The sequence below is a fragment of the Microtus ochrogaster genome, unplaced genomic scaffold (assembly GCF_000317375.1).
Source record: "Microtus ochrogaster isolate Prairie Vole_2 unplaced genomic scaffold, MicOch1.0 UNK5, whole genome shotgun sequence".
NCBI classification, from domain to species: Eukaryota; Metazoa; Chordata; class Mammalia; order Rodentia; family Cricetidae; genus Microtus; species Microtus ochrogaster.
Window position 1 is genome coordinate 16,647,516 of NW_004949103.1, and position 25,246 is coordinate 16,672,761.

The 25,246-nt window shown below is 43.0% G+C and overlaps 1 protein-coding gene across 1 annotated transcript in view; it reads right to left on the minus strand.

Annotated features, from left to right (window-relative positions):
* The window catches only part of Ppargc1a (PPARG coactivator 1 alpha), a 640,420-nt gene that overhangs the window by 443,272 nt on the left and 171,902 nt on the right, over positions 1–25,246 (minus strand). The window contains exon 2 of the mRNA XM_005366020.2: positions 13,811–13,875. Within this exon, the coding sequence (XP_005366077.1) occupies positions 13,811–13,828 (18 nt within the window). The 5' untranslated portion in view covers positions 13,829–13,875. The remainder of the gene's footprint in view (positions 1–13,810; positions 13,876–25,246) is intronic.

Genomic DNA, 25,246 nt, shown 5'->3' on the forward strand with positions numbered 1-25,246 from the left:
ACACAAATGGACCAAAGAGAAGTCTGTAACTTCTTTCTTTCAACCAAGCTTCCTCACAACAAGTTATGAATTCCTATGTTTTCCCTATCTTAACAGTTTCTTACTATACAGTTACATGCTCTACTCATCAATGTCTCAACTTGGAAAAGGTCCTTTTCAACAATGGAAAGGGAAAAGAAAGGGGAGGGATGGAGATGGGAAGAGAAGGGAGAAGAAAAAAAGTGAGAAAAAAAGAACGAAGAGGAGGAGAAAACTAAGATTAGAAACTGGCAATCCACAGCCTTCCACGGCGGAGTCACATTACATGGCAATCAGTGCAGTGACAGCACAAGGGGCCGCTTTGTGTCTTCATGAATAACGCTATGTGCTGGGTAAATGCCTTTCCCCATTTAGAAACAGGTAGTTAATGGGAACTGAAGTGATCAAATGCTGTGTACCCCAAGGTTACTTGCATCATGGGCCTGAGTGGCCCAGAGCTCATAAATAAAGCATCAGAGTGTCTTATTTTAGACCTGGTCAGATAAGCAAGGACTTGCATCATGTGAACGGAGCCCACAGTGTGATATGACACTGAGCCTGGTAATTCCAGGAGCCCTTGGAATGTGACATTTCAAGCCCAGTACACTGAGTTCATGCCCCATGAAAGCTCTCAGACCCCACCAGGCCTAAATATCCCATCATCCCCTTGATTCAACTGGGGAGAGAGAGGACTGTCACTGAGCCGGACTTTAAATTTATGCCAAGCACATTCCCTTCTCTGCAGAAGTTAATTTGAGGCACATTTGCAACTTATAACTCTGATTTACTCATTTGCTAGGATGAGGACCACACACAGCTTGACAGGCTGCCAGCTTGCGTAGACCATTCCCTCTCAAAAGATTTGGCCCAAGTCACCACCCGGCTTGGCAGCTTAAAAAACCAGCTGCCGGACACCGGAGGAATGTGGAACTGTACATAGGCGGGGGGAGCTTTCTTCTCTTCCTCCATGTTTTACATATAATTATGCAATCATATCCCTTTTCAGATTCTTTGACATAAAACGTGCTTCGTTAAATTGCTGTTGAATTGTTGTTTTATTAGAAGTGTGTGGCTTGTTTGTGTACATGCACCTACGAGCTATATGCATGGACACATGCTCACACAGACACGTGCTCAGTAGCAATGACATTGTTTTGCAAGTAAAGAAAATGAACTCAGTGAATAATTACTCCCATTGATGGGACAACTAAAGACTTCAAAGGGGGCTTCTTCGCATGGCATACAAATTACTGGATGAATAACTTAAATGTGATAATTTTCTGCTGTTATTGGTTTTTTACTCACAGATTTCCTATAATATGATACCAATCAAATATGTTTGCTCTGGATGAAAAACATTACTGCCAGGATTAACAAAAAAAAAACAGAAATGCTTACATGGTAGGTATGATTCCCTATGTTTAATCTGTGTTACACTGTTTCTCATGTAGGCTCAAAAGGAAATATTATCCATGAATGTTTGTGAACTTTATTTTGGGATAAGACAACCTACATTTGAGGATGTGGCAGTAGCTTGTCATTGACTAAAAGCCACCATCAAGCCACCCGAGGAGCCATGTTCCAAAGTACAGAGATACATAATTCTCTCCTCTTCCACTGGACCCTGCTTGAGGCAATTCTTCTGCCTTGGATGCTGATTCTCAATGTGTTAGCCTACAAAATGCATATTTGCTAGAAGTAGATATCCTAGCTACACTACCCACAATAGACAAGAAATGGGAAAGCCCAGTTGTCCACCAACAGATGAAGGAATAAAGAAATGTGGTACATACTCTCAATTGGATTTTTTTGACCATAAACAAGAACAAAACCATGATATTTGCAGAGGAGAAAGATGGAGGCATTATGTTAAGCAAAACAAGCCAGACTCAGAGAGAGAAACATTATGTTTTCTCTCATCTGCAGAATCTACATTTAAATTTATGTGCATGTATGTGTAGAACATGAAAATAGAAAGAACATTATAAATGAGCAGGGATGACTCTTAAGGGGGCAGTGAATAGTGTTTAGTAAATACTCATGACTTGCAAGCAGGAAGGTTATCTGGAAGGATAAAAGGGACCCGCAAGACGGGCATGAGGCTGACAGAAGGAGGGCAGTAGGGACGTGAAATGAATAATAAAGAAGTACGCTGGTGTGTGTGTGTGTGTGTGTGTGTGTGTGTGTGTGTATGTGTGTTGGAAGTCCATCACTTTCGCTGCTAACTTTAGAAGTACCTTTGTGTTTGTGTGTGTGTGTGTGTGTGTGTGTGTGTGTTGGTAGTCCATCACTTTCTCTGCTAACTTTGGAAGTACACTGGTGTGTGTGTTGGTAGCCCATCACTTTCTCTGCTAACTTTAGAAGTACCCTTGTGTGTGTATGTGTGCTTGTGTGTTGGTAGTCCATCACTTTCTCTGCTAACTTTGGAAGTACCCTGGTGTGTGTGTGCCTTGGTAACCCATCACTTTCTATGCTGACTTTAGAAGTACGCGGGGGTGTGTATGTGCGTTTTGGTAGCCCATTACTTTCTATACTCACATGAGAAGTTAATTTTCAAGAGGAATAAAGACCCTACTATATTTGTTAAGTTGATGTTAGAAAAGTGCAAGATGCTTAACGAAGATTTCCTGCTGCTTTTCCTCCACTGCCAGGCCAGCATCGCTAGGGAGGTGTACCTTCTAACTATATTTCAGGTAGAATTGGCTTGCTTCTGCTTCTGCTTTGTTTGGAGTTATTGTTGATGGTGGTGGTGTTGATGGTGGTGGTGGTGGTGGTATTTTTTGGATTTGTTTTGTTTTTGTTCTTGGTCACATCCAGGGCCTCACACCTTCTAAGCAATCATGTTACCAATGTGCTTTGTCCCCAGCCCTATTTGAGTCTTGGAGAATTTGGATTTGGGGAGATTTACTTCCTTCTTTTCAGTTGCTACAACTGAATATCACAGACTTGATAACTTACTAAAGAAACATTTCTTACACTTTTGGAAGCTGGAACGGAGTCTTCTGAAAACCTTCTTGCAAGTAGGGACTTTTTGCAGAGTTCCAGATTGATAAAATGATAGCAAACATGCCAGAAAGAGCTGTTTTGATAATGATGACCTAGTAAATCACAAAGCAATTACTTCATTCATGATGGAGACTCTTTATGACCCAACTCCCAAAGGTATCACTTCTCAAATGTTATTAGCAAAGGACTTTGGGGGTCAGAGTATCAGCACATGAAGCCTGTGAAGACATATTTAGATCATGGCAGAAGGTCTTCCTTCCCCAATATGAGGGCTATAGTAAGAATAGAGATGTGCTAATGAGCCCACTGCATGTGAAAAACAAACAAGCAAAAAGTCCTATTTTCTATTCTATAAGACACCTACTTGAATAATGCTCTTTGTCACCTCAACTCACCAAAAATATAATACTAAAACAAAACACCTGCTCAGAATGATAACCCAGCAGGCCTTACAAGAAGAACACTTGGTTTACATCATTAGATAACATATATTCAGACAGAAAAAAAAAAACATGAGTGTGAAAATACAATAGAAGGAATTTTTCTAGCAAAGACTATTTTTTAAGTTTGCACTAGTCTAGTAAAATTCTACTTGCCTTCCAAGCATTCTAGTTTATGAACTGCTTCACTGTATTCCAGCAGATAATTACCCCTTTCATTTTCTATTCCAGCTTGCCACTATGATGGCAGTAAAGTCGGTTTAATTTAAAAGTCCTGAAGATGCTTAAAAGCCAAACAAGTAACAAAACTTACATCAAAGAGATTGGCTATCTACTTGGAACCATGCCTGGGCCAGGGACGCATATTGCCAGCCAATGGTAGTGCTATGAACCTTCTTTGGGGCAGTTAACAGGTTGAGTTGAGTAAGTGAATACAGTATGGTGCCTCAGCAGGTAAAATCACTCACTGAGGTTGTGTTGGTGACTGTGGTCCTGTGAATGGAGTTGCAGGGTCTGGTCACTTTCTATTATTGTCTCCCAGCCTACAAATGGAGCAGTCTAGAGGGAAGAGGTTGACGTTCAACATTTGCAGTAATTAAAACAAAAGCTCCTTAGGGAGAAGACCACCTAGCTTCCCCATTGTGCCCAACAGCTCTCTGGCTGGGCATAGAGCTGTCCCCTACAGAAGACACCTGGGCCATGATAAGAGCCATCCCTGGAGGCAGGCATCCAATAGGAACAAAGAAAATCCTTGACCTTGTTCTACCCAAATTCAAGGACACCCTCTAATTCTCACAGAACCCATGGATTTCCTCCCCCAAAAGGCTCACAGAGAAAGATCTCCACCTCACCACACTTAGAGCAAAAGGAATATTCCTAAGCTTTTTGCCCACTGTTTTCTTTTGGTAATCACAGAGGAAGAAAATGTCATGCCCTCCCACAAGAACCATGGCACCTCTGTCTTGAACCCAGCTGTATTCAAGATTTACCGTGTGGCCCTGGGCAGCTCATTGGACCTCACTGGGTCTTAATTTCTTCATCTGGAAAATGAAGATGCTATGTACATCACCAGCACAGCATCTCAAGGTTAATGCAGCGGGCTGATATTGAGATGCAACTGAATGGGGGAAATAGTTAATTCTGGGAAGGAAGTGAGGCACAGCAACCCACACTTCTGGGTGCGGATAGTATGTGCAAGATCATAGCACTGAGCCCCGGGGTCAGTCACGCTCATGAGGAACGCAATAAGCCGTTCACAATGCACCACCTGGAGTCTTTTATTGTTATTGCCAAGTGGAGTTGATAAAAAACAAACAAAGCAAAAGGTCGAAGGCCTAGTCTATCAAAAGTTATTGATACAGATTGCATATTGACAAGCAAAGGTCTGCTTTTAGATTCACATCAATAAATCCATTTCATAATACAGTCCACTCCCAACACTTGGCCCCCAGATCCATCCATCGAGATATTAGAAATCCATCCCGCTTTGCCTGCAGTCTGTCAAATGTCACCACAGAGCGCAGAAGCCATCCTGCCAAGTCTATATCCTGAACTAAGTCCCAATGGAAACTTCCAGATATAAATAACTACTATGCACATGCAGGGAAGAAAAACAGCTCTCAAGTCACACTGCTACTCTCTTTTTACCCTTTCACCTATAACAAGTCAAAAGAAGGAAAGAAAATTATGTAGCTACTGTCCAAAACCGCCTAAACCCAAGTTTAACCAATTCCACTTCCAAGTTACTGCGAAGACTCTCAATCTGTGGAGCTGCATTTGGGGCACGGGCAGAGGTTCTTTGGTGGTGTTTCCACTGGCAGTTCCTGAAGCTTTGTCACCTAGGTTCACACTGGGAAGTGACATCTGATGATATTGCATGTCTTATGTTCTACCTCCTTATGGGCAGATGATGGAGATGTTAAGTCCTAAGGAAACACCAGTTTACCAGGGGGAGAAACTTACTCCCCAGGAGTTTGTACGACATGGGAAAGTGGTATAAGAAAGCAGAAAACTGAACCCGAACATGCAGTTATCCTCAGGTAAATTGTACAGAGCCAAGAGTACACAATGTAAGAAAAATCTCATCACCTCCCTGAGCCTGAGTTTCCCGATCCTCAGCAAGTGAACAGTATACCATATAGTAGATAAGATTCCATAGTAGACACTCAATAACTATTTCTTCAAACAAAATTGAAACTGATAAATCCTGAATAATTAATATCTCCCATTGTCTAAAGGGCAATAGTCCAGTGTGAATATATATCCTTTACCCACCAGATCATAAAAAAGGCTGGAATAGACAAGGAAGAGATGAGGATTCTTTTCCTCAACCTCAGACAAAGGAAATGGATAAAAACGCCTGGGCTACTTTGTGTGTGTGTGTGGGGGGGGGGTGCATGCATGTGTATGTGTGTGTGTGAGTGTGTGCGTGAGCATGTGTGTGTGCATGCGTGCATGCATGCGTGCATGTGTCTGTGTGTGTGCACGCACACGCACGCGCATGTGCCTTACACCCAGGGACACAGCACTGTAAATAAAGCTAGAACCTAAGGCAGGGCAGGCACCTCCATTCCAGTTATAGGGCAGCAGAATTGCCCACCACTGCTTGCCCTTACAGGGAGTTGGCTCCATGACGGCTGCGATGTGTGAGTTAACACTTGTGCTCACTTGCTCAGGGAGCAGAAGGCCACTTTAATATTAGCCTCAATCGAGCTGTTAAAAACAGAAAAGCTGCTGCAAATATGAAAGCCTAAGCAAAGATTGCTTTAAGATTATACAGGCTTTGGGGTGTTCTGACCACATCTGAAGGGGAGACTCAGGGTGAACACAGGTACCTTCCGGGAAAGTTGGGAAGTAAATTAACATGCTCCTGGGAGAGGGTTTTAGACCCTTTGCCTATTGAGTTGCATTAAGCATTTCGATTTTGGGGCCATAGTCTCTTTAAAATCTATCTTCATGCAAAATTAAAAAGATGGCGAACTAGTTAAAACAAGAAGGAAGAAGGGAAGAGGAGGAAATATAAATCAAAAATATCTGGTCTCCCAGTCTCTGTAAATTGGCAAGGCCATGGGGGATTTCTGTGGCTTCCCAGTGGCACACGGGGGATGGAAGCGAACTTCCCTCCACCTTCAAAGTCCTTCCTTCCCTGAGCTTCCAGGCAGGGTGAACCGACTGCTTCTGTCTCCAAAGTCAGAGAACGTATTGCCATTCCACATGCCTGTGTTAGAGGACACGACATCCCAGGTCCCCTGGGATCCCCAATCTATTCCTGCCGCTATCATTCACTGCCCTAGAATTTCCCAGGCAGTTCATCTGGGAACCACCCAAAGGGCTTTCATCATATCTGATTGCCTGCCTCTATTCCTCATCTCATATGGCTCATTAAATCAAGTTACTTTGTAAAAAAAAAAAAAATAGTTTTACTTGCAAAACCCTACCATTTTTGCAGGCGCCAATATCAATAACAACATGCCTTTTTGTTTCTATGTTGTGATCTTTTCTTAATGTGGGTAGGCTCATTATTATTGAGATAGCATAGCAAAGCAATTAGGAGAACAGATGCCACATGTTCAAATCCCAGCTCTGCCCCTACTAACGTTGTGGTATTGGGCAACTTAAATTCTCTGTACTTCAGTTTTATGTTTCATTAAATGAATAATACCCATCTCATAGTCACCATTTGGATTGAACTAATGAATACTGGTAAAAGGTTTGTGCCATCTAGACCCTCCCATATGGACAACACTTTCGGAAACATGAAACTAGGCAAAAGACCATCTGTCATCCTCTACCGCAGCTTGTTTCCACTGTGGTTCCTCCTTGGCATAGGTGTGGGAGCCATTCTCCTGCCTCAACCAAAGCCAGAGCTAACTGACAGCAGACTCAACAGCAGATTCACCACTAACACAAAACTTAAACACAAAAGTAATGGCAGCCACTTACTGAGCGTCGATTAATTTGCAAGGGCTGTATGCAATACTCGCCCACAGTCCCCTATTTGAGTCTCCATTCTGGCCCTAAGAGGAAAACCCTGGCTTCAAGAGCAGTTCCCACTCCTTGTAACCAAGAGTCAGGCTTCCAACCCAGGATGTCTGACTTCAAAGTCTGTGACCATGTCATTGACATTGCCATAAATTCCCTCTGTCAAGAGCTCACTCCACAGCCCAGCTGGATGGCAGCATCCTGCTCTCCCAGTCAAGTACAAGCCTCCGTTGGTTTAGTAACTCTACACTGTAATAGAATTCTGTTTGTCTGCCCCTTGACCCGGCTCCATCATTCAGAATAACTGTTCCCACTGTATGCATTTTGGAAGCAAAGCATTCTAAAATTCCCTTGAATTTGAAGAAAAAATGGGGAGTTTACAATACACTAGACTGAACTTAACAGTTTCTTTACAACTCTGGTCATCTTTAACAACACCAAATACTGTCATGTTCTGTGATGTAAACATGACCGCAGGGCAAGCTTCCTCCGAGTGGTGCAGGGTGACTGTTAAAAACCTTGACTCCCGAGCCCCTCCCCAGATCTACTGAATCAGAACCTCTGGGTTAAAAGGCAGGAATCATTGCAATTTAAGAACCACCGCCTTAGGGGATGTACAGGCTTCTGACCCTGCTTAACACTCCCAGATACAGCGGGACCCTGGTTCTTAGGTCTGCTTTTCATGCTTTTCCCAACCTCTCCCACCCTTCAGTTTGACAGCTTTCTCTTTTCACTGCCAAACGACATGGCTGGATGAGCGTCTCCGATTTCTTCTCCTACCAACTAATGTCACGACTTCTAAAATGTTTTTCTATAGCTTTAACACACTTCCTTGCAAGCTGCTAGGCAGATGCCCAAAATGAAGCATATCATCTCGGAGCTATTTGACGGGCATGAGAATGACCTGGGTTTCCAAGACTAGTCCCCTTCCCTCTTCCCTGGCCTCCATCAGCAGCACCCGGGAGTCCTCACACCCCGCCCCACACTCTTAGGGCTTTCCACAGAGAACATGGAAACAGCTGTCTGGCATGTCTTGTCATACTTTGTGACAGACACCTTATTTTTAACTAATGGTCAGGACTATCAGAAAAGAAGGAGGGGGTCATACTCATTAGTCACTGTCATCCAAAATCCCTAGTATAATTGTTTCAGTTTGAGGCTACACCCCCAACGGCCAGCAGAACCACTGCAGTATGTCTGGAAAACCGCCCTTCACAGTGGATATCCGTACTGTGGAAGGCAGTGATCTCTGTACTCATAATTAGACTCCCACCTACTTTTGGAAGACTCTCATGAAAACCATGGCCCAGGGAATTTGCCTTTAAAAAACTAAAATTCTTCCTCTGTAGAAGAGAATGTCACTGCATTCAGAAAAATCTTTTAACCTTTAAGTTTTAGTTATCTTGCATTGACCACATTCTAAGCATGTTGGTGTGCAATCTAAAAAAAAGATTTAAGAAGTGAGTTTTAAACCATGTTGTTAAAAATTGTAAGGAAAGTTCTTTTAATGCCCCAATTGACTTTCTTTCCAAAATTTGCAAGTTGGAAACGCAGAACTTAGGAGGTAAATTTGACACTACGGATATAGAGTCAGAAGATGGGTGGCCTGTTGGGGAGCTCTGGTGCGGTGATGGGAAGATGGAAGACGTTGGGAATTGGGACAAAGTTCAAAGTTATATATGACAAACAGGACAGAAAAGAAACTTGGTAGAGATGGGTTTAAAATGTCCCTAGGGACTATTCTTTCAACTTCTGTAGGTTCGAAATTCTTCAAAAATAAAACTTGACAGGGAAAGGTTCATATGCATACATGAACAAGAGGGAAGCCAATGTGTTCAGCCAGATGCCGACGTTGGTGAGAGACATGACGCACTGAAGGCTCAAGGACTACGGAAGCACTTGTCTGATCCTCAGGGGACAGTCGTTTTTATGGTCTGGTACCTATGCACCTCAGGATTACCCTCAAATCCAACAGTAGTAAATAATTGATATTCACAAACTGGCTGTGGCAACCACCACGTAAGGAAAAACAGCTTAAAGCCCATTTTACTGGTGTCATTTAATCAGTGAGCCAGTTGGTGCTAAGCAACTCCTCTGTGACTGGAACCTACCCTGTGCTCCTAAACTGCTTTGAATTCCGAAGTAAATGGTAAGAAGCCCAATTGTTTATGATACAAGAGACACAGAGGACAAGCCAGTTCCTGCCATCAAAAATACCTTTGTTCTGCACTGGGTATTGTTTTGATAACTTTGTCACCATCGCTATCATGGTCATCACCAACATCCTCATGCTTCTAGTGGTCTATTTCCACTGAACGATTGCCAGTCAGGAGTTGATACCATCTGTCGTTATTTCTTTGACATCATGGGTAGCGGTATATGAAGGATTCAACAAATATTCCATGGGTGGGTGGAACTGTAAGTCTCTTGTTTCGTTCTTTACCTGAACACTTGCTATAGTTCCTGTGGATATGAAACCTCACCCTGGACTGCCTAATTAAAATAGCCACCATCTATTGGAGACCTATGACGTGCCCAGTGCTTCCTAATGTCTTCCCATATATTAACCCAATTACACCATGCACCACACCAAGATGTGAGTAGTAAGTGTCTTCTTTTACAAGTAAGCAGAAAGAAAAGGCTATCTTTTTCCACTGTCACACACCTAGAAGCCAGCTATACTGTATTTGACCTCTACGAGGCTGCATGGAGCTATCTCACAACTACTACATGGAGTGGGCCTCCCTCGGTTGACCGTCACACTTTGTTCAGGTCACCTTTCACCCATGCTATATGGAAGGATCTAAGAAGCACCATGAGGACTTTCAGAGAAACGATCCTCAGTCTGCATGGCCTGGGCAGGCAGGTCAGATCTGGGCAATTTCCTGCTTGGTTTCACCTTCCTAAATACAACTGACTAAAAATAACCTGCAAGAGACGTGTCTCCAAAGGGCGAGGGGAGTCACAACCGCTGCCGAGGGGACAGGATGAGAGAGGATGAGCCTGGCTTTCAAAAATATGTCGTGTGCTTCTCAGCATCAGCAAGCTGTGTCTTGTGATGAGAAAACAAAGCTTCCAGTTTTTGGAATTCCATAGTATATTTAATTATGCAGTTGAATTACTGTATTAACAAATACTAGAGCACAGCGCCAGTTGCTGAGATTTGGAGAATTTGGAAGAACAAAATTTATTCTTTCCCCCGAATGATTACTTCTCAAGAGTCCATCCATTTTTCTGAATTATGGAAAGGATCCTATTTTGAACCACTACATTCAAAAATATAAAGCAAGCCAGACCCTGACTCTTGCCAGTCCAAATTTAACCCCAGTACTAACCAAATATATTTCTGGGGAGAAACGTCCATGAATCCACATCATGTTTCCCCGTGAATGTCTTTAGGCTCTTTTTCGCTTTTGAAATTCCGATAAATATAGTGTAAATAGAAATTTAAAAAGTGGTTGTCCAAATTGAATGTTTTCAGTGATGTGAACACAAATGCATTTCTGTTCATTTGCTTAATAAGGATTTATCCCACAAAGTTCATAAATCAGGCTGTAAAGCCTGGAGCATGCCATCAAAACATCAAAAATAGGTGTTCTGTGATGCCTCCGTTACTTCAGCAAATGTGAAACGCAATCATGCAAAATTAAACATTCCATACATGAGCTATTCACTCCCTAACTCTCTCCCTATACGCCAAAATGGGCTATCACACTTTTGAGTTTAAAGGGACAGAAAGTGAATCAAACGTCTTTTTTTTCTGGAAGCCTTACAAGTAATAGGTCTTTTCATCTAGAGCTTTTCAGCTAAGAATCACCAGGCTGCTTACACATAAAACGTAATTAACCCATACAGTCTGCGATATCCCCACCCAATGGTAGCTTTCCTTGATGATGGAAAAGCCAACCTTCTGTTCTCTAGGCCTGAATGTGGTCCAGGCTTTTACACATGATGTCTTATTTCCTTGTATGTGACTAAGAGGTACAGTCTGGCAGAGGAAAACCCTGCCATTCTTTCCCAACAGGTAACAGTCAAGGACAACAGACTCTGAACCCTGACTAGCTCACACTTAAAACTAGCCACAAAATGGGTGAGATGAAGCACGTGACTTCCCTGGGCTTTGGTTTGGGAGTGGTAAGATTTGGGATCTTGTCAGCTCATATGCCACAGGACAATAGAGAAATAATGAATGAGTACATGTAATTCACTTCAAATGCAGCCTTTTCTTTTATCATCCAGCCTTAATAATGTTAACAGTGGGTATCAAGTCACTTACCTATAACGCCTGACCTTTTAAATCACATCACAATGACCTCATGGGAGTCTCAGCATCTTCCCACAAGGCAATGGAAGCAGAAGCTTTTATTCCAAATCTTCTCATGGATAAGGGGATTTCAGACAGGTCCACCAACACTCAGAACACAAACTCACCGGAAACCAGGTTAGCATTATTTCCTCTGTGCCTCCTTCTACCCATAGAAAGCTGGCTGACTGGTTCAGACAGGTTCCTGCCTATTTTGTGGGCGAGTAAGGGGGTCTTGTTTCAAAGGAGACATAAAAAGCATTCTGCTGCCAAGCCCTGTCTTGCATAGCAAAAAAAGATCCCGATCTGCAGGAGACAGGACAACAAGACGCCATCATTACGATTTCTGCTAACTATGAAACGAAAGTTAATTTCATGGTTTGCATCCACGGACAAAAAGGTTCAGAGCTGTTTAAAATCTCTTCAGCCCAATGACAGTTAGTAAACAGAAGGCTTCGTGTTCTAATGCTTGAAATCACCCTTCGGATCTCAATATATTATTTATGCACTCAGCTCAGAGTGAACAACGACTCTGAAGCAGGTGAGTGGTCTCGCTTAGGGTGAACTTTTTTTTTCACTCTGACAGTCACTTTAAAACATCAGTAAACAACCTTAATTCACTTCTAACGGATTAGTAGGCTGCCGCTGTGTCTACAGGAGGCAAGCAGATTGTATTATTAACCAAAACAACTTTCTCCCTGTCAGTCATCTGCACCTCACAGGAGGATGTGAGTCTCCCATCCTGATGCTCAAAGCAGTCCCAGGGCACACCTGCTTCTGCTTCCGGACGCATCTTCTGAGGTAGCTCCCTTCCACTTTGGACTAGCTCTCTTGACTCTGAGGTGCGGAGTGGGGCCTGGAGAAGGTAGTTCTCAGTGCTGCTTGTCAAGAAAGATATAAACAAATGAGACCCTTTGCAAAAAGGCAGGCTCTGGGTACTGTGACGATGAGCCTCCATTTGGATAGACGTTAACCTGAGACTAGCCTTCAGAGATCTGTCATGAATATCTGAAAGGGTTTCATGTTTACAAGGGAAGACCTATTCTTGGTAGGGATGGATAGTAAAATTAAGATTCAGGGGAGGTACCTTGAGAATGGAGTTGTCATCAACTCGGGGAGAATGAATGCTGTTGGTAAAATTCTGCCCTGCTGCAGAGACACTCAACCATTAGAGAGATGGAGCCCTTAGAATCGGCCAACAGATAGAGATGCTACAGACTCATACTAGAATCCCAACGCTGAGCATGAATATGGACTCTAGGAACTTCGTGAAGTCCTTTGGGTTGGGAGTTTTTTAAAGGGTACAATCTGCTCTTTCAAAAGAAAATTCCATGAATTAAGTACTGGGCACATAGCCAGCCAGCCTAGGATACTGGTTGATTCAGAAAAATAATAAGATCCGCCATTACCATGGGCAATCTTAGTAAAATAGCTGCTGGAGGACAATTCTACTCCTGCCCTACTCCGGGGTTGGATGGCCTTGCAATGTTTGCCTTCCAATGGATAAAAGGCAACCTCAAGTCGCCTCAACAGCAACCAGGTGTGAGAGAGATATCTGCACCCATCTCCCCATTCTCTTTGGCCTCCTCCCCTCTCACAACGTCTGGAAACATAACACTTAGCAGACCATCTAGTTGGCATTTATTGTCAAGACAGCACTCACCCTTATGGAAAACAGCCTCTCTTCAAGATAAAAACTGAGGGCTCAAAACACAAGCGCAATGCAATTGGTAAGGAGAAAGAAATGAAAACACCTTGAGTTTATTATCAAGAGTTTATGGCAACATTTTTACACACTGCGCAGACATTTATTATTCCAAATTATCTAGTCAAATTTATATAAAATTACCGCTCTTGTAGAAGAGATTTTTTTCCCGTATCTAACATCTAGATAAAACATTTGAGAGGTCAGAACCATTAAATTCCTCAAAGACAGTCAGGTTATCAATATCTGGGTGTGAAACATGGTGTTACTGAATCCCCGACACAATAAAAAACAGACATCCGCTATTCGCACTCTGGAGCAATAGAAAAGAACATGACAAGAATGTGGTATACTTACAAAGTACCCTTCATCCATGGGGCTCCAATTTTACCAATATTAGTTCACTGATTTTCGCAAAAAACCTGAAAGGCAGAGGGTAGGTTTGTGTTACCCTCACTTTGCAGATGTGGACATTGAAGTATAACAAGGAAGGGGGTGCATTATAGGGCTATTACGGTGAGAATAGGGGAAGGGAAGGAGGAGAGAGAGTTCTAACTTTGGTCTTCCATATTACAGCATGACATGCTCACCATCCCTCCCTGGGAGACTGATCTTCCCATGTGATTCTTCTCCTAACCTCGACTGACACACGGTTACCCCAGGGAAAACAGTGGTGAGGGAAGCCCCGGGTTCTTAAATCCCCAACCCCAACATCCATTTAATACCCTGGGAGGGCAGGAAACACGTCTCATGCTCAGTTTAAAACACGGAGGGAAAATAAGATAGACAAAATGTAACCATCCAACTAAAATTTGGCCTGAAAAGAATGTTTCTGCTGCTCAGTTTGTTGTACTTATGCTCACATTTCAGCATATGGACTTGTGTTTCAAGTACATTCCAAGGGAGTCAGAATGCTTCAAATGGAAGCTCACAACATTTTTAGAAGGGTGTATTTTTAACAAATCTTTCTAAGACATCACGTTCTTTCTATCACTCTCGAGCCATTGTTCACACATTTAAAAAAAATGATATTTATTTGGTTGTTACTACAAGTAAGTTTATCTCCACATGTGATTTCTTGGGACACACAAGAATGTGAATGGCACGGGCCTTGCCACCAAGACACTTTTAATCCTGGGGCTTGGTGATGTTAATATAGATGCAACCACCATGATCAGAAAGCTTGAAGAATGTTCTTTCAGCTTCTGGACACTCCCGGTGAGTCATGAAAGATAGTACCTTCATGGAAAACTCTTGAGAAAGATGAGCTTGGGTTCTTCATGTGCGTCATGCTATCACTCATGGTAAGACATGCTTCTTGGAAAATGTGAATCTAGTGTCTTCCCAAAGCCTATGACGTCAGGGTCACAGTATCTCATGCTTTTCTCTGTACTCATCCATGCAACACGGACCTCTTTTCTCCTCAGATGGCCAATTACTTCCCCACCTCCCACACCCCGCCTTTGCATGCCCTCCACTGCCACAGCGCCACTGTAGCTTACCATGTCAATTCCAGGGGTCACTGCCCAAAGACCCCCCTCACTGAACCCTCCTCCAAGCACTTCTAAGGAAGCCGCAACCCATCACACACCTCTCCCTCCCTATTTTCTCTTTCTTTCTAAGACATATCATGCCCTAAGACTTATCATGCACCTAGCATATATATGGGCCCATCTCTTTGTTTTTCTATGTCCCTCTATTACAAAACGAACTCCACCAAGCAAGTGACATTTGATCTCTGAAGAATTTAGAACCAAAAGAAACCACATGCATAATCAACAGTATGTGGGTAGTCCCAGGTCCTCCTTTCTTCCCCGCCTCTTTTTCCTCTCACAGGGTACTGTTGTAATTAGTAATGAAAGAATGTCAAATTTTTGCACCACCCCTCCCCTGTAAAAAAAAAAAAAAAAGTAAAAAAAAAAGATAGAAACTTTTCTAACATTCAGTGAAATGGTTCAAAAGAAAGTATAATAAACATCCATTTTATCGGCTATTTTTTTTTTCTTTTCTTGATCACTGAAACAAAAGCTGGGTGATGTTCTTGCCCGAGCATCTCTACAGTGAGCCACTCTGCAACCCTCACCTCCTCTTCTCCCTAGCCCTTTGTTTCTCAATATCTGAAGTATGAAAGCTTCTGGTGCAAATTTCCCAGTTTCCTCCTAGTTCGGAAGCCAAGGAGATCAATGATAGGATAATAGACCAAACCATATCCAAATCTTTTTCATCTTCTGATTTAATAGCACCAACTAGGTGCAAATTTACCTGAAGGTCTAAAGGTCACCATTCCATACCAAGCAAAGTCCCCCCTTTAAGGGGGGACAATTTGATCACCTTCGTATATCTAAATGCACTGGGGTTTTAAAGAAACGGCATAGCTATTTCTGCCAAGCTGTGCGCCATCCCCCCTGCTATCACACCACTAACATATGACAGACATTCGAAGAACGATGCCACCTCTGCCACGTAGGGCATCTTCAGTCACAGACACTTCACTCGGATCTCTAAACAGACTTCCTGTTTGCTTCCACATTAATAAAATTCACACCTTCGCCAGTCAGAATTTTTTTCTTACCCAAGCATCTGAACATCCAAAGAGATTTAGAAGCAATTAACATTCACGAGTAACAGAGCGATCAACATGGGAATTACTAATGGGACTGGACAGAATCCAAAAGCTGATATTAGGATAATAGCAAGTTTCTGACATAGGTTATGGTGCTAATTCTGTAGGGTTCAGCCTTGGTTTGATTTCAGTGGCTTTGTGGGTTGATGTCACAGTCATATAAGTCTGTTCTAAATAAGGTTCCCCACCACCTACAACATAGATTTTTAGTTTTTAAACTGCCAGTGAGAAGAAGGCACTTTTGCATCGTTATGAGACAACCTCTGGCATTAATGGTATACATTGAATTCAAGTTTATTTTTAAATTGCCAACCTGACAAAACTGCTAAAATGTCATTTTTCCCCATTTTTGGGTTTCTAGACCCTTTTCACTTGCTAGCTTTTGTAGCTAGAGGCCACAGAAATAATAGCTATGGATTTCTACCTTGCTTCTACAAGGTAACCCTTCCCACTTAACGTGTGTGTGTGTGTGTGTGTGTGTGTGTGTGTGTGTGTGTGCGCGCGCGCACGTGCATGCAAGTTCATACATCTCTGGAACACAGAAGAATGGGACACATCTCTTCTTGGGAGATCTGGTCCGGTCACCTGATCAGTTCTCCGGATTTAGTTTCATAAGAATCACTCTAGAGCTCAGTCCCATCTGAACATCTGCCACTCTACCCCACACACCCAAGGCTAAGGGACCATTAAGGAGGAGATGAAAAGCTTATGACAGACAGGTCAAAGAGGATCCCTGCAAATTAATGACTTTGGATTACAGCAAGGGCCATCACACTCAAGGACTCACAGCATCTGGGGTGGCCAGCACATGACTTCTACAAGATCAAGCTAGTCACTGTTCTAGCATGGATAAGGAAGGGGCTCACAAGGTCTGCTCCTAATGTGCTACTGGGAGTTGGTGGATCTAATGGGAGTTGGCAGCTATCGTGGAGGGAGGGGCATTTTCCTTTAGGGATGTGACCACTAGTAGATTTCTGCTCTAGTTGGCTATCTGTTGCAGAGACAAAACACTCTGGCAAGGAGCAACTCAGAGAAGGAAAGGATTGTTTTTGACTTACACTTCCAGGTCATAGTCTGTCATTGAGGGAAGTGAGGAAAGGAACTCAAGCAAAAACTTAAAGCAGAAACCATAGAGAACAATGCTTGCTGGCTCGCTGACAGACCCTTGCTTGTCTAGTTTTCTGCTACAGCCCAGAACAGTGTGTTGAGGAGATGGTGCCACCTGAAAAGGGCATGGTCTTACTACAGCAAGAAATTTCTGCAATAGACATCTTCACAGGCCAGTCTTCTCTGCACAGTCCCATAATCAACTTTCTTCTCTGGCGACTCCAGATTGTGTTGAATTGACTATAAACGCTACTTAGGACAGCGGTCCATGCTCCTGTGGATTGCTTATACCTGTGTGAGGGTAGCACTAACTTAACTAACTGGATTGAAAAAAAAAAAGAAGCGGGAAAGGGGGAATGTTGGGATGGGGGGGTCGGGGAGAAAAAGAGGGATGGAAATGAGTATGATCAAAATACATTGTATGCATCCATAAAATCCTAGATGAATAACAACATAATAAAAGCTATTTTCTAAAGCATAGTAGGGGTTGAAGAGGTGGCTCAATATTTAGGAGAACTTGCTGTTCCTACAGAGGAGCCAGGTTTAGTTCCCAGCACTCATGTGGTGGCTCATAATCATCTATGATTCATTTTCTGACATCTGTGGGTAGTACACACACGGGTGCTTATAGACATGTAAGCAAAATACTCATATACACAAAATTAAAGAACTCTTTTCTAAAGCATAGTGTACTCAAAGGCAGAGATTAAATAATTTGAGAGTTTGGGACAAAAAGAAAAACAAAAGAAAACAAAACAAAAAAATCACTCCAGAAGTCAGAAGTCCACTCCCAACTTCCCGAGCCTTCGCCCTGCTGGGAAAGCCCCCACATGGTCAAGAGTGTTTCAGTTACTCTTCTTACCCTGCTCTAACCTGCTTCACTCACTGCTAAAACCCATCGCAGACACCTCTGTTGAGTACTCCCTCTTTGCCTTCCATTGGACCAGCTTCGTTTTTTTTTTTAAATTTATTTATTTATTAAGGATTTCTGCCTCCTCCCCGCCACCGTCTCCCATTTCCCTCCCCCTCCCCCGATCAAGTCCCTCTCCCTCATCAGCTTGAAGAGCAATGGACCAGCTTCTTGAATCTCAGTTCTGGCGTCTTTCTCTTACTTGGTCTAATGAACAAGTAGTTCAGCTCTTAGGGTCTCTCCCTCACCTTGCCTACTCCTACCTCAGGGTCCTGGACAACTTCCTTCTACAGAGAACGCCTATCTCACTTAGACAGAGAATGAGCCTATTCTGGTGATGCACTTTGTACATATTTGTAATTTATTTTGTTTATTTATTCTGAGTGGTCTAAGAAATGAACTGTGTGCCTAGAAAGGATTTTCATTGTTTCAACTGCTTTAGCATTAGACATCATCCTGTAATTAGACCGGTACCCTTCTTTTGATTGTGTTTCTGTTTTGGTTTGTTTTGGTTTTTTCTTTGCTTATCTCTATTTCATTTGTGCTATCTTCCATTTCCCTGTCCACTTAGCTTGGCATTTCTGGCTATTAAGAGAGATCCTTCTTTATAATCTAGCATTTTTATTTTTATCTCCGTTTTCCTACCATGGATACCTACCCAATATAAAGTGTACCTCTCTCTCTCTCTCTCTCTCTCTCTCTCTCTCTCTCTCTCTCTCTCTCTGTGTGTGTGTGTGTGTGTGTGTGTCTGTGTGTGTGTGTGTGCGTGTGTGTGTGGTGTGTGTGTGTCTATGTGTGTCTGTGTCTGTGTCTGTCTGTCTGTCTGTGAATGCATGTGGGGGCCAAACTGAGATATCCTTCCTCAGTAGCTGTCCACCTTGTTTTCTAGGACTCACCAGGAAGCTAGGACAGATGGCCAGTGAGTTCCAAGGATTCATCTTTCACTAGCTCACCAGCTTTGGGATTATAAATGCCCATCACCATGCCTGGCTTTTTTTTTTTTTATTTAGGTTCTGGGTATCAAATTCAGGTCTTGATAATTGTTAAGCAAGCATTTGTTTTTCTGACTGAGCAATCGCCTCAACCCCCATATCTACCCTTTAAAGTCTCCCTTCAGACTCTAATAGAACCAGCTCCTGCCACCACCAGGCTGTATGTGTTCAAAGCCTACTTTAACAATTTTAACCCCCAGGATCCAGATCATCCGCAGACTCATTCTTAGGGATCCCCTGTTTTATCTCTGGGGAGAGTCCTTTAATATTCTCTGCAGGTACCCTCACTGTGAGAAGGCTCAGTATCTCAGAGCCTCCCACCTCCCACAAGTCAGACACTGCCTCCCCTCCCCAGGTAGCAGCAGTTGAGATTAAAGTGCTTCTGGGTAGTACTAATCCAATCAGGGCTGGCTCTTCCTGTCTCCGCTGGTGGGGAGGGAAAACATCTTGGCAGAATGCCTTTCAACTTGGCTCTGCTTTCCTCCTGGGGTCAGAGGCCTGCCCACTTTTCTGACGGTTCTGCAGAAAGGAAGGTGGCAGTCACCTGCCCTGCAAAACCATCCTCCTGCCACAGTCAAGACTGATGGAGAGAAATGGGGAGGGCAGAGGGAAAGAGACGGGGCTGAGCTCTGAGGAACCGGCAGGCGGGGACCAAGGGTGCAGAGTCATGTAGGTTTTTTCCCCTAAATATCAAAGTTTAAAGAAAATTCATTTTCCACATTTAACTCTTGCCTGAGCACCACACTTGCCTAAGCCCACCCACTTTACCAGACAAGGATTCTTCAGGGGGCGGGGGGGTCTTTGCTTTCCTAGATCCTCCAGGTTCTCTGATGAAACCCTGGGACCCTTTCCAAGAACGACCTATGGGGGATTGTAGAGAACACTAATGATACTGAAATCTCATTCTGGCCTGGGTTAAGAACACCCTAGGGAGTGGAGTGGTTTGGGAAGATGGGCAGGTGAGCTGTTAGGAGGAAGGAGGGATTTGGAGTTTTGGAGGAAAGATCTCTGCTGTGGAAGTTGGGGGTAAATTGGAAAATGGGGTGTTGGCCTTCTCCACTGCCCTGTGGCTGCCCCTCTGTTAGTACATGAGATCAGAGCTGTATCTGCGATGCCACCAGCCCCATGCACTCACCCAGAGCCTTCAGCACTCGGTATATGGAGCAGCTCTGAATGTAGACTTGCTTTATTTACAGCCCTAAGTAGATTTTAACTACTCCTGAGAGAGACGTAGACGAGTAAAGAAAGCAATCTGAGGAGCTTTCAGGAAGCTGAGGTAGTAGTGAAAACTTGCCTTGGACAAGTTATTCCTTCACCACCTACTTACAGAGTCTCTACTGCAGATTCACAGTGGCTGGCAAAGGACCTAAAGACCTTTCCCACACAGAGGTAATATTCACGTGTGAGGACGCAAGCCAGGAAATAAATGCATATGCAAAATTGGTAAATAGTCTGGAAAAGAACAGAGAAAGTGAAGAAGTGCAGGGGAATTTGCATACTTCATATATATTTTATTTCCATTTCATGTCAAGAAATACGTGTCACTGGGCTCCAGCTATGATTCAGGTCATGAAATGGAATCAGCATATAGCTAGATGATGGGGGAAAAGGATAGAAAGGTTATAAATAGATAACAGATAAATAATGATGGTGCTGATGATGATGAAGATAAATAGATGAAAAACAGACAATATAAACATACATACACACCATCAGCCCTCTGCAAACCAAACAAGTTGAAGACCAGAAAAATAAAATTTTCATCTGTGCTAAATAGGCACAGAACTGTTTCCTCTGTCATTGTTCTCAAGTGAAACAGTCTAACAACTATTTCCAGAGCATTTGCATATCCTAACATAGATTATATTGGTAATCTAGAGATGATGGAAAGTATATGGTGGGGTGTTGCTGTGTAGAAACACCATGCTATGCTATGTAAATGTCTTAAGCAACCTTAGATTAATGGAATTCACATCAGGCTCTAGAAACCATTGCCCTTTGCTCCACACCCTGCCCACGGAGTGATCTACACAAATTGTACACATCCCCTCTGAGTTTCAGGACAGTCATCTGCAAAATGTCACCGATGAGTTGCTGGGCAGGTCACATGCAGGGATGCAGAAGAGGACACCGCACAAACACACACCCAGAGCAGCTGGTGCTGAAGATAGCCAGGTCACTTCCATCTTCTCACCCAGGCACAGAAAAAACAGCAGAACACAAAGGCCCCTTACAAAGAAGGGGAGCAGAACTACCTTTTCATCTTAGTTTTCACAGCCATGCAACCCTAGGAATCCTAGATTCGGTGACCTTAGAGCCATAGCAATGTTGAACCAGGTGTAGTGGGCTGACATACACAATCCCAGCAGTTGAGAGGTTCAGGTAGGAAGATTGCCTTGAGCTTGAGTCTATCCAGGGCTATACAATGAGACCCTGTCTCCAACTATCCCTCTCAACCATTACCAACAAAGAAAAATACTAGGTATTACTTTAAAAAAAATAGTCTATAGTTGTATACATTCTAGAAACAATAAGAAAATGAAGTAATATTGTTCCCCTCTTGGACATCACATACAAGGGATGTCAACAATGGCCTTACAAATGACTCCCCAAGGTACTTCAGCAAGAACTCTTTGACAGGGAAAAATTGCCTTTGATGGCTACCATAAGGAATAAACTTTGAGAAGCATTGTGCTTGCTTTTATAAAAAATGAAGCAAAAACTAAGGAGTGTGCACACATTCGAGTCTGATGTGCTCTGGTGGCTTTCTTTAAAAACACACACTTGGACATACTTTCTGCTAACTAAACAAGCGTCTCAGCTGTGATTCTTAGCCACTGGACCACGGCAACTTCTCTTCCTTTTCATATGAAAGAGTCATTATCCCAGGACCACAGATAGACATTCGGGGGAAATGCCAACATCTAAACATTTCTCATTCCTCCGGACAGGTAATTCCCCAATTTTCCACAGAAAATAACCTCTTAAAATAGTTTTGTTAATTATTCTCTCCAAAGCTAAATCCCCTTGTAGCTATGCCTGGGAAGTCTTCTCCTGGAAGTCACCCAAGGTTTTAGTATCTCAGTGGTTAGCAGTGAGGTAGGGAAGGAACTTAAAACACCAACAATTATTTCAAACATGTCTAGCTTTTACACACACACACACACACACACACACACACACACGTGTGTGCATGGATTCTCATGGATACTTTTCCTCTTATTAGAGCAAGAAATAAATGTGAGGTAGAAGGGGGGGCTGACCTCACTCCTCCTGGGCTTAAGAAGACAAGGAAGGAAGAGCTTTGGCTGTATTCTCTGAGACCAAAGAAGAGGGGGAAAGAGGCTGAAGGTGAGAGGAGAAAGTGTGAGAGCAATGATGGAAAGGAAGGAAAAGGGTGAAATGAAACAGTGAAGAAACAAGCAAGGGGGTGGGAACAAAGAAGAGGTGTACGTGACAGAGCTGCTGGACTATCGAAGGGTTCGTGGTCCAGCATGAAAGCGAATGGGGTGCAGACCGCTAAGTCAAGTGAATCAAGAGTAGAACACACCCACTAGCAGGACGTAATTTTGAACTGAGAGTCTTAAGTAAGAAAGCCTAGCTAGCCGGGATGTTGCCATGTTTCATCTGACTACCAGTGTATGGCCTGCCTGGGAACAGAAACTGCCCAACTAGCCGCAGTCTCCTGCCTGGAATCAGATGGCTCCAGTGAGCCTGGCCCCTTTGCTTGTCACCCTAGAGTTGGCCGCATCATAGCAATAGGGAGGATGCTTCAGGTCCTCAGAATCACTTAGCAATGAACACGATAGGTGGAGGCAACTCTCTGTCTCCCAGAATTGTGGAGCCCCTGGGTTAGAATCAAGCGTTCATTCAATAAGTCCATTTTTCACCAGTACCCACAAGGTGTCTGGAACTGCAGCATGGCTTTTGAATACCATGGCAAGAAGCCCTGTCTCTCTCTCCAGGAACTTATCTTCCAAGGAGGCTACCCAGGCAAGGGTATATATATTTTGCTTGGTTATAATTAAGAAGAGGGACTTGAGAAGTGACTAAATTTGGGAAGTGCTCACCTTACACGCATGAGGGCTGTAGTTCAACCCTGAACTCGGAAAGAAAGGGGTGGTGAGAAGGGGGGGAGAGTCAAGTGTGGTGACACCTATTTTCCATCCCAGTGCTGGGAGGCAGAGACAGGTGGATCCCTTGGTCTTTCTGGGGAGCCTTGTTTGTGAAATCTAGCTCAAAAAGCAGGGCGTTTGGGGGAACCTTATATATGATACCAAAGGTTGCTCTCTGGTCTCTACATCAACACACATGTACATACACAGAAAGAATTAAGGAGGAAGTGGGGGAGGAAGGTTGGTAGGAAAGGTAGAAAAGAAGGAAGAAAAGAAAGGAGGGAGAGAGGAAGGGAGGAAAAAAGAAGGAAGGAAGAAGAAAGAGAGAAAGTAAGAAAGAAAGGTGAAGGAGCAGAAAGGAGAGAAAGGGGGAGCAGTGGAGGGAGGAAGGGAGGGAGCTAAGCAGAGATTCTGGCTCTGCAGCTGAGGGCAGAGGAAATGAGCTCAGGGAAGAAATGTCTGAAGCAGGAACTTTTAAGTTAAGACATGAATAACACAGAGGACGTTACCTTGCAAAGATCGGAGAAAGAGCAGCCCGAGAAGGGAAAGGAGGATCCTCCGACTCAGCAGCGGCTGCATCTCCCCATCCCTCCCTCCCAGCTAAGCAGGCTCTCTCCCAGCAATCCAAAATTCAAAAGCACACAGACACGTTTAATTCTAAAATCTCAAATTGCATACTAGGCCGCTAGGAAAATATATCCCGAAACTTAGATTATTTTTAGAATAGTCCACTTGAGTTTCCTCAAGTATTTTTCCCCCCTATTCAACTAGAAGACCCAAATAGTCCAGGTACATCAGCCTCCTCTGAATACGGAAACTGCATTCATCAGCCATTTTCCAAAAATTGGATCTTACTTCAAAGCTCAATGACTTGATTACTCCCAGAGCAGAATACATTACACTGATTACGGGATTATTCACGTGCTGTTTCCAAAAGGTTGGGCAACATTGCTCACATTCCATCCACCAACAAACAGAAGAACAGAGGTGGGAAACTCAGTTTGCTGGTATGCAAAGCACCTCCAGACTGTGGGTGTGATGCCCAGATTCGTTCCTCTTTACACTGTTAAAGTGACGTTGGAAAGGGGAAATGTGGTGGTAATTTGGTACCATAGAGGTCACAGAAAACAAATAAAAAAAAAAAAGTCCCAGCAGGACACAATATTTGAGATGACTTCTATGCTGTGGCACATACTAGGTCCTCAGTATGACACACACTAGGTCCTCAGTATGACACATACTACGTTCTCAATATACAGAGATTCTTTTCACCTTTCCTTTTGAATAACAAAACAAGAAAAGTCATTTTTATATCTATAATTGACTGATATCATAGTCTCTGACTCATATTTTGGTCCTAATGAGTCTAGTGCTGTGTTTTGTATCCTCTGGCAATTGCAGCAGCTTCATTAGATAATACCAGACCAAAAACAAAAGAAGTGGCTTGGTGGGAGGAGAAAAAGCGAATTCACAGGCTGATTTCCCACCAACCAGAGATGAGCGCTGTATGCTCAAGATAATCAAATATCTTCTTGTTTTACTTTTTCAATATTTAAAAGAGCAAATATTAAAAATCAAAATAAGAACAGGGCATTGTGAGTTCAAACAAATGATAACTCAGAAAAAGAAGCATAATTCTCCTGAACCCTATGTCATTAGCTAATCAGCGTGTCGCTCTTATTTTTTCATTTTTTTCTGTTGGCATCTACTTACTGTCATGTCATTTCCACAAGGGCACCATCTGTATTTATAAAAGAATTATCTTTGTGGTGATCTAGCAATCTACAAACAATGGTGCTATTTAACTTTTCTTAGGGGATCAATTGTAGAATTAGGTTAAAGGGTTTATGAGTCTCCTTTTCATGATGGTCCTTGGGAGGATTTGCTCATGTCTCGGGGATGGTGGAAGCACTTGAAACAAATAATCAAAGAAGTGAGAGTGTAAATAATTTTGATTTATTAAAACAGAAATTTTAACATGTTGCTTGGCATGTACATTTTAGATGCTGGCATGAACCTTTTTTTTTTTAGGGTGAATCCAAATCT